The 13,110-nt window shown below is 40.9% G+C and overlaps 1 protein-coding gene across 1 annotated transcript in view; it reads right to left on the minus strand.

Moving 5' to 3' along the window:
• Positions 1 to 321: 321 nt before the first annotated feature.
• Positions 322 to 13,110, minus strand: part of LOC117808941 (protein MTSS 2-like) — a 35,814-nt gene continuing 23,025 nt past the window's right edge. The window contains exons 3-5 of the mRNA XM_034678611.1: positions 4,805 to 4,889; positions 538 to 629; positions 322 to 443 (exon numbers count right to left, since the gene is read on the minus strand). Of these exons, the coding sequence (XP_034534502.1) occupies positions 337 to 443; positions 538 to 629; positions 4,805 to 4,889 (284 nt within the window). The 3' untranslated portion in view covers positions 322 to 336. The remainder of the gene's footprint in view (positions 444 to 537; positions 630 to 4,804; positions 4,890 to 13,110) is intronic.

Raw genomic sequence — 13,110 nt, forward strand, 5'->3', positions numbered from 1 at the left:
GCGTTTCTGTTTTATTTCAACCCTATAAGTCAATCCGCCTGCTTTCAGCCTCTTTGATTATGGGATGGTGACGCCAGGTGCGACCATGGCAACCACAGGGTGTGTCTCTGTGATAGCGGGGGTGGGTGTGGCCCAGGTGAGCGTGTGGCAGTACACTTTGAGCGCCTTGGAACCAGTCCAGCTGACAGGCTTACAGACTCTGCAGAGTCAGGATACTGATTCAGGAGTCTCAGTTGTCAGTGTGTCCTGATAACCTGATACCTCTCCGTCTACTACACTACCTCTGAATTCAACAGACCATGAGCTGGAGCTAAAGCGGTTAGAGTTAGAGTGTTTTTAATGTTCAGTGCTGGGTATGAGACTCTTACCTTTCTTGACCTTCTTCTGCAGTTTGATGGTGTCTGAGGATTTCTTCTTGATGTCCGCTCTGGCCTTCTTGTACTCTAAACAACAACAACGACAAGTCAGCAGTCAGGGCTGGTTCGTGTCTGAGGCCTGTGTGTTTGTGTGTGTGTGTGTTTGTACATGTCAGCAGACCTTTAGCGTGGTCTTTGTCCAGCTGACTGGCCACTTTCTTCCACTCCTCCATCTTCAGCTCCAGTGGTGTGATGAGACTTTCTGAGAGAGCTCTGAGAGGAAGAAACAGATCTATGTTCATCTTTGTGTTTGTTTTATCCCATAAACTTACACTGTAGAGTTTCAGATAAATATCAGAAAAAATCTAATCAAATTATTACAATTAAATCAATAGAATAATATCACATAAATACCAGAAAAATCAAATTAAAAAAATATTAAAATCAAATTAATAAGGCAAATACCACAGAAATAAAATGAATTAAAAATAAAATAAAATAAAATAGAATAAAATAAAATAAAATAAAATAAAATAAAATAAAATATGATTCTAAAACAATAGTAATGATGGTAATAATGCAGTCCAGGGGTAAAAAGAAATTACTCCAAATTCACCTGTTGTGATAACAAAGCATGAAGTGACACATTTAAAAAAAAAAAAGGGTTGTTTTATGAAAAAGTGCTTAAAAAAATCAGACACAGGTACAGAGGACCCTTCAACGCATCCCGAGAACAGCTGAGAAGATTGTTGGGGCCTCTCTCCCCTCCCTCCATGACATTTACTCTTCCCGCCTCACCCCAAAAGCCCTGCACATAGCAGGCAACCCCTCCCACCCGTCTCACAGCCTCTTCAGCCTGCTGCCATCAGGAAGGAGACTATATGCAGTCTCTGGGCCAGAACCAGAACCAGTGGACTGAGGGACAGTTTGATCCACCAGGCAGTCAGGATGCTGAACTCTCTCCCTGTTTTGCCCCCTCTTCCCATAGTGCCCCCTTCAAAGATTTAGCCGGTCACTGACCCCCCTGCCCCCCTAAATCAACGCTGAGGTCTGTCATCCTCAGGACTGAAACGCACACACTCACTTTGATTTTAAATTGCACTATAGCAAAGTTTTTACACTGTTTTAAACTGTATTTATTATTTTTATTAGCTTACTTCTTATCTTTTTCTAGCTTTCCTATGTTTATCTGTTGTTGTTGTTGCTAGGGTCTGAGAGAGGAACGTAATATCAAATCCTCAGTATGTCTGGTGCATACTGCAGATTATTTGACAATAAAGAAGACTTTGACTTTTTTGACTTTTAAAGTCCTTGAAGTGGCGGCAATGGTTTCATTCCCCTGTCCATGGTCTTGTCCTCTTAATAAAGCCATAAAAACCCAATACAAATACATTACTACACTTAAAGGGATGTTTCCGCTTTTTTGAAGTGGGGTTGTATGAGTTGTTTGTCACTAGTACTTTTACTAGCAACAATGGATGCATTGTAGCTCGGCCCCTTTAATGAGAAACTTGCGGGGGAGACAGCACGCAAGCTAGGCTACATTTTTCTGCAGATGGGGCCGATTCTGTCACTTAACCCTCCTGTTATGTCCGTTTCTCTGGAACAGCAATAATGTTCCTGGGTCAATTTGACCCGGGGCATATTCAATTATCCAAAAGTGTCAGATCCCCCAAAAATCCTAATATACATTTTTTTAAATCTAACTTTTAACTTCATTACTAACCATTAAAATCAAGATTTAGTCCATTGGTGTTCTTTAATTCTCAAATGATGGTTCAATGAGGATAACTCAATCGTTTCTCGTTAAACGGACGGCACTATCCGAAGTAGGATGAATGCCATCTCGGCTAATCAGACCAGGTTTGCCCCAAAACGATCTCCAGTTATCAATGAAACCCACGCCGTTCTGCGGACGCCAACCCGACAGCCAGCGGCTGAGTGATGAGGTGCGGCTAAACAACTCATCACCGGACTGAGTAGTGTTGTGGAAGTTTTCGCCGTTACTTCCCGTTACTGGTGAATAATGAATTTCGCTAAATTGCGTTCGTGGAATCCCAGCGGCAAAGATCTGGGGCGTCTGCGGTCAGTCCTCCCTTCTCAGAAAGAGATTTGAGGTAAGAGGCTGGAAAACTTTTTACTTCCAGGATGGCCTGTCACTGACCGCGCTCCGTCCCAGACGATCGCTCGAGGGATCCCACTTCTGACACCAAATTGTTGTGGAAGTTTTCGCCGTTACTTCCCATTTCTGGTGAATAATGAAATAGAGACTTCTGCCAGCCGACAAGGTTTTATTTTCTTTGCAAGGAAAAGGTCAGTCAACACCCGAGCGGTTGGAATGAAGAAAGACCTCGAACATGGGGAAAGCTTGAACATTTATACCTGAGGACCGCCCCCTAAGGTGTGTTTCACACCCTTTGTCTGTTGCAGGTATCTACATCAGGACGGGGTCCCTAAGGTGTTTTTCACACCCTTTCACACCCTTTGTCTGTTGTAGGTATCTGCACCAGGATGGGATTGTGTATTCATCAAGGAGGTTTCAGGGTCTAGACGTCACAATTTAAAACACAATGGGACCTAGTGTCTTGATGAGGGGTCAAGAGATGGGGCGTCTCGGGCAGTTGACCACAAAGGAACGGATTTTACCATTACAGTAGGAAGGGGTCCAGAGAAAATTACTGAGTCAGACATCGTTTTAGCTAAAGCACACACCGATCCCACATTAAGCTTAGTTATTTCTGACTCGCGTCGCCGGGAGTCGTTAACGCCGACATGAATTACGATCTTTCTGAATCTATGTTTAGCCTTTGCCAGCAGTTTTAAATTTGCCTCGATGTCACCCGCTCTGGCCCCAGGAAGACATTTGACTAACACCGCTGGCCTTGCTAAGTTCACGTTTCTGACTATGGAGTCTCCAATGACCAGAGTGTTAGCCTTCTGAGGCTTTACAGTCTTAGCAGGTGTGTTGCTAAGTGGGGCAAATCTGTTAGGAACGTGAACCGGTTGGTTGTCTGACGTGGGATTCTTTAGCTTACGACTATGCTTTCTCCCTCGCACCGTAACCCAGCCACTGCATCCCGGCTGCTCGGGATCTGCCGGGGGGGGGAAGCTAAGCTAGCTGAGCTAGGTAGGCTAGGTTGCCCCGCACCGGCTACAGGGGGCTGGTTAACTGCCTCTGCCTTGGTGATGTTAAAACTTGTTAAAATGTACATTGGAAAGCCCTAAATATAAATACATAGCTTTTTAAGACATAGATTTTTGTTTGTTTTATTTTACATTCGGATTTTTAAAATTTCTTATGAAGTGATGTTGATAAATTAACATGACACCTCTTCTGTCACATGCTGCCTAGATTTTGATGCTGCATTTAGCAGGTTTTGAACATATATATGACCTAAAATAGACTTTTAAAAGGGTCAATTTGACCCGCAACATAACAGGAGGGTTAATTGAGCTAATTTTAAGAGACTCCATCCCACCCACTCATCTCGGTTTAGGTGTATGTACACTTAAACTGAGATGGGTGCTCAGGTAGAGGTCTCAAAATGATCTAAATTAGGTGGCAGGATCGACCCCATCTGCAGAAAACTGTAGCCTAGCTTGCGCGCTGTTCCTCCTGGGAGTTTCTCATTAAAGGGGCCGAGCTACGCAGCCTCTATTGTGGCTAGTACAATAACTAGTGACATGTAACTCATACAACCCCACTTCAAAAAAACGGAGAGGTCCCTTTAAGGAAAATAATCAGACAGAAGTACAGAGAAACCAAGGGAGTTGTGTTTGTGTGAATAACAGAGCTAAAATTTAACAGAGGGAACACTTAGTCTTTGAAATAACACATGTAAGTTGAATTTACTCTGTTCCTGGTGCTTTATTGAGTTAAGTTGTGTCAAATTTGGGTTCTATAAAAGTTTTGCTGATATTTTAGGAGCTTTGTGAGATTACCTCCTGAAAAAATACTGATTCAAACACCCCTGAAGTTCTCTGACTCCTCCCACTTTGTCATGTTGTTGTTATAAAAACATCATGATTTGTAACATTTAAAGGACAGCTGTTACAAAAACCTTCATCATGCATGACTAACCGCATAGTTCACCTGAGAGCTATGCAGTGTGTGTGTGTGTGTCTGTGTGTGTGTGTCACCTGAGTGACAGTTTCTCTAATGGCACACACAGTAGTGAGTGAGGAACTGCCGTGTTGTTGTCGTGACAGTGCCGGGGGTTAAATCAGGATGAAGAGTGAACCTGCAGACTGTCGTGTGTGAGCACACCTCAGCTGAGAGTAATTAGAGTCTAGTTCCCACACTGTCAGATACTGAGGAAGGTGCCATCGCACATCATTCACACCTTCACCTGTCCTCCCTGCGTAGTAAACAACACATGCAAAGCTTATCCCTGTGTGTGTGTGTGTGTGCATGTGTGTGTTAGTGTGTGTGTGTGTGTTTGTCTTACGTGGTGAACAGTTTCAGTTTGGACTCGATGCTGCGATGTCTCATACACATCCTGGTTAGCGCTGAGCCGATCTCTTTGGTTGCACCTGAGAGACAAAACACAACAAAGACATGAGTTTTACTTTGATAGGAGACTAGAATAGGGTGATAACGAATAACCTTTCAAAATAAAGCATTGAAATTTCACAATAAAAGCCCTGCTAATGTCATAACAGGTTCATGTGTAGCTCAAAATACAACAGTGTGTGAAAAACACTAAAAAAGCTCAGGTATGTACGCTAATGCATGCTAATTAGAGCTAATTTAATAACACAATGTAGCACAAATATTCTGTAAGAGTCTTTGTGAGTAATTAAAAGTAGATAATCAACTCAAATAGGCTGAGTTCAGTGGCTAAATTAGCTAAGATGACACCTAGCAGCTCCACCTGTTACTCATAGTGACCCAATCCAAATAGTTATAATCCTTACTGGTAATTTATATCAAATTTAACCTTCCATGTGTTTCTCATGTAAAGAGAACCAGATTCTTTGTTTTTTTTCTACCAGCAGGCTTTAAACATGTTTAATCCAGATTTAAAGTTTGGCATTTTAACATTGGACTCATTGTCTGAAGTCCCGGGTAGATTGTGCAAATCGGGCCAGTGACGTATGGAGGAAAAAAAAAAGGAACTGCACTACACCACCAGACCAGTAGAGGGCAGTAAAACAAAGAGGAATGCCATTCATCACAGATGACACCATAGAAGCAGACGGACAGGCAGGTATCATTATGAGCAACACAACAGTTAGCCTGTTAGCATGAAGAGACTCAGCTGGCTCTGTTTTAGATGGTGCTATATTTCATCACAGATGGATTCACTGAATCAACACGTGAGAGGAGATAAGCGCGAGTAGCAATGACGTTTCAACACGGCTTTAAAATCCTTTTGAACTCAAAAAGCCGTGGCAGAGATCGGCCGGTGTTTTGGTTTAAACGGCGACCCTGTTAACTGAGAGACGACTACTGTTACAAGCTGCTGAATCAAGAGAATCACAGCTTCTTCTTTTGAAAAGTACACACACATACAAAAAAGATAGAACAAATAAAAACGAATGAAAGAAGTGAATCACAGATGGAAAAAACAATGACTGTGAATGTTGTTTGTAAAAATTTAAAAAAAAAAAAGAATTTTTTTTAAATTTTTTGTTTTGAAAACAGAAATGTATAAAAAAAAAATAGAAAATAAAAAATTTGATAAAAAAAAAAAATTGAAAAAAAATGTTTGAAAAAAAGAAATTTGACAAAAATTGAAAAATAAATTTTTTTTCCTCATATTTGAAATTGTGCTCCAAAAGCAGAAAAACATGAAAAAAAGTAAAAATTTTGCTCCTGTGATTAAAAACATGGAAAAAGCAAAGAATGAATCAACACGTGAGAGGAGATAAGCGCGAGTAGCAAAGACGTTTCAACACGGCTTTAAAATCCTTTTGAACTCAAAAAGCCGTGGCAGAGATCGGCCGGTGTTTTGGTTTAAACGGCGACCCTGTTAACTGAGAGAAGACTACTGTTACAAGCTGCTAAATCAAGAGAATCACAGCTTCTTCTTTTGAAAAGTACACACACATACAAAGAAGATAGAACAAATAAAAACTAATGAAAGAAAGAGAAATCAAGTGAATCACAGATGGAAAAAACAATGACTGTGAATGTTGTTTGGAAAAATTGAAAAAAAAATGACATTTTTTTTGAATTTTTTGTTTTGAAAACAGAAATTTATAAAAAAAAAATTGAAAAAAAGAAGTTTGATAAAAAATTCAAAAATTTTTTTTTTTTTGAAAAAAAGTAATTTGATAAAAAAAAAAAATTGACTAAAAAAAATTATAAAAAAGTTGACCTGGAGCCTGTCGGAACAATACATTTTCCTCATGTTTGAAATTTTGCTCCAAAAGCAGAAAAACATGAAAAAAAGTAAAAATTTTGCTCCTGTGGTTAAAAACATGGAAAAAGCAAAGAATGAATCAACACGTGAGAGGAGATAAGCGCGAGTAGCAAAGACGTTTCAACACGGCTTTAAAATCCTTTTGAACTCAAAAAGCCGTGGCAGAGATCGGCCGGTGTTTTGGTTTAAACAGCGACCCTGTTAACTGGAGACTTTCAGCCGGATGCATCCCTCATAAACGTCTTTAGACCATCATTAAATATCTGATGAGGTTCAGTATTGCATGCCCCGCCCCCTGAAATCTCAGGGACCATTGAAAAGTACTACCCCCCTAGCAGGGGCTTTCTAGGGGGGAGATTAGTTGTTCCAGGGTAAAGTTCCTCCGGTCGAAATAAGACCTAATGGGGATTGATTCACTTTTGGGATCAGCCTCTAGTGGCCATTTGGGGAACTGCATTTTTTGGCACTTCACCATTGGCTTCAATTTAAAGTTTTCAAAGTATAAAAAGATGGCTGACGACAGATCTCCAAAGGGGGGACACTTTAGCATTCGGAGCTCCCCATACTGACTGGCGACTGTATCGCTCATAAGCCCCGCCTCCTCCATGTTAACAGATGGAACATGGGTCGAACTATGAAGTAAAAATACACATCAAACAAACTCTCCTGTCATGTTATTTAGTTTTTTTACGCTGTGTTCATGTCTGAGGAGGTTAGTCTTAATGAGTTATATGATGCTACAAAGAGAGGATGTGATGTCATGATTGACAGCTCTGTGGACCAATGAGGCTCCTGCAACACTAACACAAGAGTCCCTTAACTTTCCATACCCACACAAGAGTCTGTTCTGTTGTGGACCGGACCCACCTGGGGGGGTCTTTGGCGATTTTTAGGGTAAGTCAAATATAGATTTTGGTTCGCAGAAGTGGCGTCTGATTGGTGGTTTCACATTTCTACAATAAGAGGAGGTGGAAACGCAACAACCATCTTTATCTGCCGTCAATGGTTTAACCTCAAACATGTCTGTGTAACAAACAGCTGATGTGAAGCACTGAGCCGCAGTGTGTGTGTGTTGCTGTGCTTTAATTGCTTCATATTATGGCATTAAGGAAAATGGATCTGATTAAGATCTTATGAGGAGTGTTGTAATGTGTGTGCTAAACCCAGGGGTGTGATGATTAATGATGTAACACTGAGTCCGCCTCCTTTCACAATCAGCCTCGGTTAATTGGAGAGCGGTCTTAAGTCTAACACACAATGCTGCAACGATAATACGATCCGACTACTCATGCCATCCAATGAGCCTTTAATAGCTCATGTGTGCACACAAACAACACACAGCTGGAGACTCTTAATCTAACTCATTACAACAAGTTAGAATCTGACACACCAACACGTTAGACCTTCCTGGAGTCTCTGAGCTCCCTTGTCTCGTAGGTTCCTCTGGATCAGACTCCAGCTGCTACAACTCGTATCATCTCTCTCTCTCTTCATCTCCCTCTATCCCTCTCTCCAACACGGTCTCAGCAGATGTGTGTCTAACATGAGTCTGGTCCTGCTGGAGGTTTCTGCCTGTTAAAGGAAGTTTGTCCTTGCCACTGTAACTTGCTAAATGCTGCAAAGTGCTCTGCTCATGGTGGATTAAGATGAGATCAGACTGAGTCCTGTCTGTAAGATTGGACTGGATGTTATCCGGTCTTGATGTTGGGTCTTTGTTAATAATAGAACATGGAGTACGGTCTAGACCTGCTCTGTTTGGAAAGAGTCTTAGAAAGTGATTTGGCGCTTTATAAATACAGATAGATTGTTACTGTGTCTTGTCTCCTGGTTCTGCTCAGGGTTTCTGCCTGTTTGAAGCAGGTTTTGTTTTGCAACTGCTGCCGGATGCTTGATCATGTTGGGTCTCTTTAAAATTAGAAAATACAGCACCTTATAGACCCCTTGTTTCAGTGAACTCTTCTCTTTAAATTCACATATCAAATGAAAGGAGGAGCACGGCCTGCCTTCTTTATAACTTCAAATCTTCTTCAACACGTGTCTGATCGTGCAGGACTTGAACCCAGGCTTTTGTTGCTGAACTTGCACGACTGCAAGAAAGTTTTATCTACCTGTCTTATTTTATATTATCATCTCAGTGAGTTCCTTCGTACTGCTTCAGAATGAAAGGTCAATAGTACCGTCTAGACCTGCTCTGTTTGGAAAGAGTCTGAGGAGAACAGTTGTTGTGATTTGGTGCTTTATAAATAAAGATTGACTGATGTTTGTGGATTAAGCAGCCCTGACTCTGGACTGGGATGTAACGCTTTTATCAATTTCACACTATTGCAAAAACATAAGTGTGTGGATACCATCGAGGACCTGTGATGGAGTGAAAAGGAGGCATCTTATTGTTGCATTGAAGAAGCATTTATAGCTTCACTTTAGCAAAACAATTTAAAGTTAACATTGGGCTTAATTGGGACTGATTCACTTTTGGGGTCTGCCTCCAGTGGCCATTTGAGGAACTGCACTTTTTGGAAGTATGGAAGTATGGGAAAATGGCTGACGACATGAATTTGTAGCTTATACAACTATGACGGCTCCAGAAGATGAGTAAACACGCCTCCCATCACCGTCATACTTTAAACAAACACTGTTAGCAGCTCTCTGAAGAGACAAAGACTAAAGTTACACAGAGCCTCAACTCACTCACCACAGAGAGGACGACTTCATGAGACACAGAGCTTTGAAAAGAGCTTTTTATCAAAGTCTTTATCTGTCTTTTCTTTTGTGCTTGAATACATTAGTTACTCCTGTTTGTGTGATATGGCATGCTATGTCGTTTAATTCCTCCCTGCAGTGCTCTGAGCTTATTAATGCAGCTTAATGTGACGTTACGTCAAAATAAAACAACACTTATTCCATGCATTTCAGACATCAGTGTGTTTATGTTGTTATAAGCAGCTTAATCTTAAAAACAGAAGGCTGTCCTGGTGAAGTTCTCATCGGCTATAGTAGCTATTTTGTAGCTCTAAAGATGCTCAAGAGTCAGTTTAAGATCAATATGGCAACAGAAAAACAGGCCGCCGCCACATGTAAACCGTCGCCTGATATTTGCCATCACATGATGCCAAAGCAAGATCTGAGAGTATATACGGCGTCAGGTGGTGCAAATGTTCCAAGTTTTTGGCAGATTGCCAAGAAAACCTCAAAACTTGACAGTGTGCCACGCCCACAATTTTAGTCTGAACAGAATTCCTTTAACAATAATTTAATCGTCAGTATGTCTGCTATAGAATGTGCCTTGTTTGGACTGAATCGGAGAAAAACTCTAGGAGGAGCTCTCAAAAGTATGCACCCTTATTTGGGCGTCATTCTTCACATTCAAAGCTGTATGTGCGTTTGATGCCCTGCCTCAACGCCTGCCACGCCCACATTTTTTGTCTGATCAAAATTTGTTCTAATAATTTTTTAATTGTCATGGTGTCTACTATAGGTTGACCTTGGTTTGGACTGAATCGGAGAAAAGCTCTAAAAGTTAATAGCGAAAGTATGCACCCTTATTTTGGCCCCGTTTTTCATGTTCAAAGCTAGGTGGCGCTCTTCCTGTTGAGTTTGGGATATGGGTGCAAGAGGCTTTTTTGTGCGTCCTGATGCCGTGAATATGCATATTGATTTTCAAGCATGTAGCTCAAAATAACCTCTATGGGAAGGTGTTTTTTTAACTCTAGGGGGCGCTAGTGAGCACATTTTTTTACTTTTTTTGCGACACTCCTAAAATGTTGCAATTTTCCCCAGGACTGATGAGTGTGTTGGATGAGGTGAGATTAAGTGCATTTTAAAGTCCCAAAAATCCATTTCCCAACATTTTTTTTGTAATGCTGCGTCTCAAAGTCTGCCACTCCCACAACTTTAGACTGAACGGAATTCCTTTTAAAATTCTTAATCGTCAAGGTGTCTACTATAGGTTGCCCTTGGTTTGGACTGAATCGGAGAAAAGCTCTAGGAGAAATTAGCAAAAGTATGCACCCTTGCACAGACCCATTTTGGCTCCATTGTTCATGTTCAAAGCTAGGTGGTGCTCTTCCTGTTGAGTTTGGGATATGGGTGCAAGAGGCTTTTTTGTGCGTCCTGATGCCATGAATATGCGTATTGATTTTCAAGCATGTAGCTCAAAATAACCTCTATGGGGAGGGTTTTTTGAAAACTGTAGGGGGCGCTAGTGATCACATTTTTTCGACTTTTTTTGCGAAACCCATAAAATGTCGCAATTTTCCCCAGGACTGATGAGTGTGTTGGATGAGGTGAGATTACGTGCATTTTAAAGTCACAAAAATCCATTTTTCAATGTTTTTTTTTTTTATGCCCCGCCCCAAAGTCTGCCACGCCCACATCTTTAGTCTCAATGTAATGCCTTTACTTTGTATTAATCATCAATGGGTTTACTATAGAATGTGCCTCGTTTGGACTGAATCGGAGAAAAGCTCTAGGAGAAATTAGCAAAAGTATGCACCCTTGCACGGACCCATTTTGGCCCCATTTTTCATGTTCAAAGCTAGGTGGCGCTCTTCCTGTTGAGTTTCAAATATGGTTGCAAGAGGCTTTTTTGTGCGTCCTGATGCCATGAATATGCGTAGTACTTTTCATGCAAGTAGCTCAAAAAAACTCTATGCGTAGTATGTTATTTTTACCTCTAGGGGGCGCTACTGAGAATTTCTTTTGCGAGACCTATAATAACTTGCAATTTTCACCAGACCCGATGAGTGTCCAAAAATTTCCACGCTTTCATTCACGTTCAGGGGTCCAAAAATGCGTTTTAAGTGGTGGAAGAAAGAACAATCCTTAGGGTTACAATAGGACCTTCGCCACCAGCGGTGCTCGGGCCCTAATAACAAAATATTGATTAAAGTTGAATTTTTGGGAAATAAAGAAAGATTTCTTTATGTTTCGAGGTCAACTTTCAAATCATTTCTTCAGATCGGAGCGATATAAATGTTGACACAGGCAGAGAAAAGAAGGGAAAGAGCTGCATCAGTCCTACAGTGAGTCCTCTGTCATCTTCAAACACACACACACACACACAAACACACACAAACACACACACACAAATCCACTCACGCAGAGCCAAGTTCGTCATAATGGTTTCTTTGTGGGACTCAGTCTATGTGGACACAACACTTCCTGTTAAACCGCTGTCTCTGTCACACACACACGCACACACACACGCACACGCACACACACACACACACACACACACACACACACACACACACGCACACACACACACACACACACACACACACACACACACACACACACACACACACACAGAAATGTTGAATTTAAACGTCTCTGAGTGAAACAAACCGGCCTGTGATTCTAAGGTTGGATTATTTCCTCTCTCCTGTCCTGTGAGTTAACTTTATTATAGTGTGCATGTTCTCCTGTGCACAGGTCAATCAGGAGAAAGCAATCGTTCCTGCATGTCAGATAAAAAAAGAGGAAGTAATCTTTTATTAATCCCACAGCAGAAGAGTGGACCGCCCACAGAGAGAGACAAAGATGGAGTTCCCTCTTCCATAATCATTGCTAACTATTTATTACTTACTTTTAATATATTGATTTTAATGTTGTTTAATCATTTAATTAATTTTGACTGTTATTTTTATTAATTTATTAATTTACTTTTTAATGTATCTAATCAGTTTTATTGGCATTTTTAGCCTTAATTTTAATATATTTTATTATTTCATTTTCAACTCCACAAAGCTCTTAAAGAGCTCATATCACCCCTCTAGAACACTACGCTCCCAACATGCAGGCCTGCTCATCGTACCTGAAGTCTTTCAAAGTAGTATGGGAGGTAGAACCTTCAGTTATCAGGCCCCTCTCCTTTGGAATCATCTACCAGTCAGGGTCCGGGAGGCAGACACCCTCTCTAGTTTTAAGAGTAGACTTCAAACTTTCCTTTTTGATAAAGCTTATAGTTAGAGCTGGATCAGGCTTGGACCAGGTCTTAGTTATGCTGCTATAGGCTTAGACTGACACACTGGGATGCTGTCTTTCCCTCTCTCTCCTCTCTCTGCCTGTCTCTTACTTTAACTCTTCCTTTCCCATTAAAGTTACTAACCATAGACCTTTCTGGAGTCCCTGAGCTCCCTTGTCTCGTAGGTTCCTCTGGACCTCTGCTGTAGATTCCTTTTTTGGGGTCTGTCATTCATCCTTTCTTTCTCTCTTTCTTTCTTTCTTTCTTTCTTTCTTTCTTTCTTTCTTTCTTTCTTTCTTTATTTCTTTCTTTCATTATTTATTTCTTTCTTTCTTTAATTCTTTCTTTCTTTCTTTCCTTATTTCTTTCTTTCCTTATTTCTTTCTTTCTTTCTTTCCTTATTTCTTTCTTTCTTTCTTTC

The sequence above is a fragment of the Notolabrus celidotus genome, unplaced genomic scaffold (assembly GCF_009762535.1).
Source record: "Notolabrus celidotus isolate fNotCel1 unplaced genomic scaffold, fNotCel1.pri scaffold_186_arrow_ctg1, whole genome shotgun sequence".
Classification (NCBI taxonomy): Eukaryota; Metazoa; Chordata; class Actinopteri; order Labriformes; family Labridae; genus Notolabrus; species Notolabrus celidotus.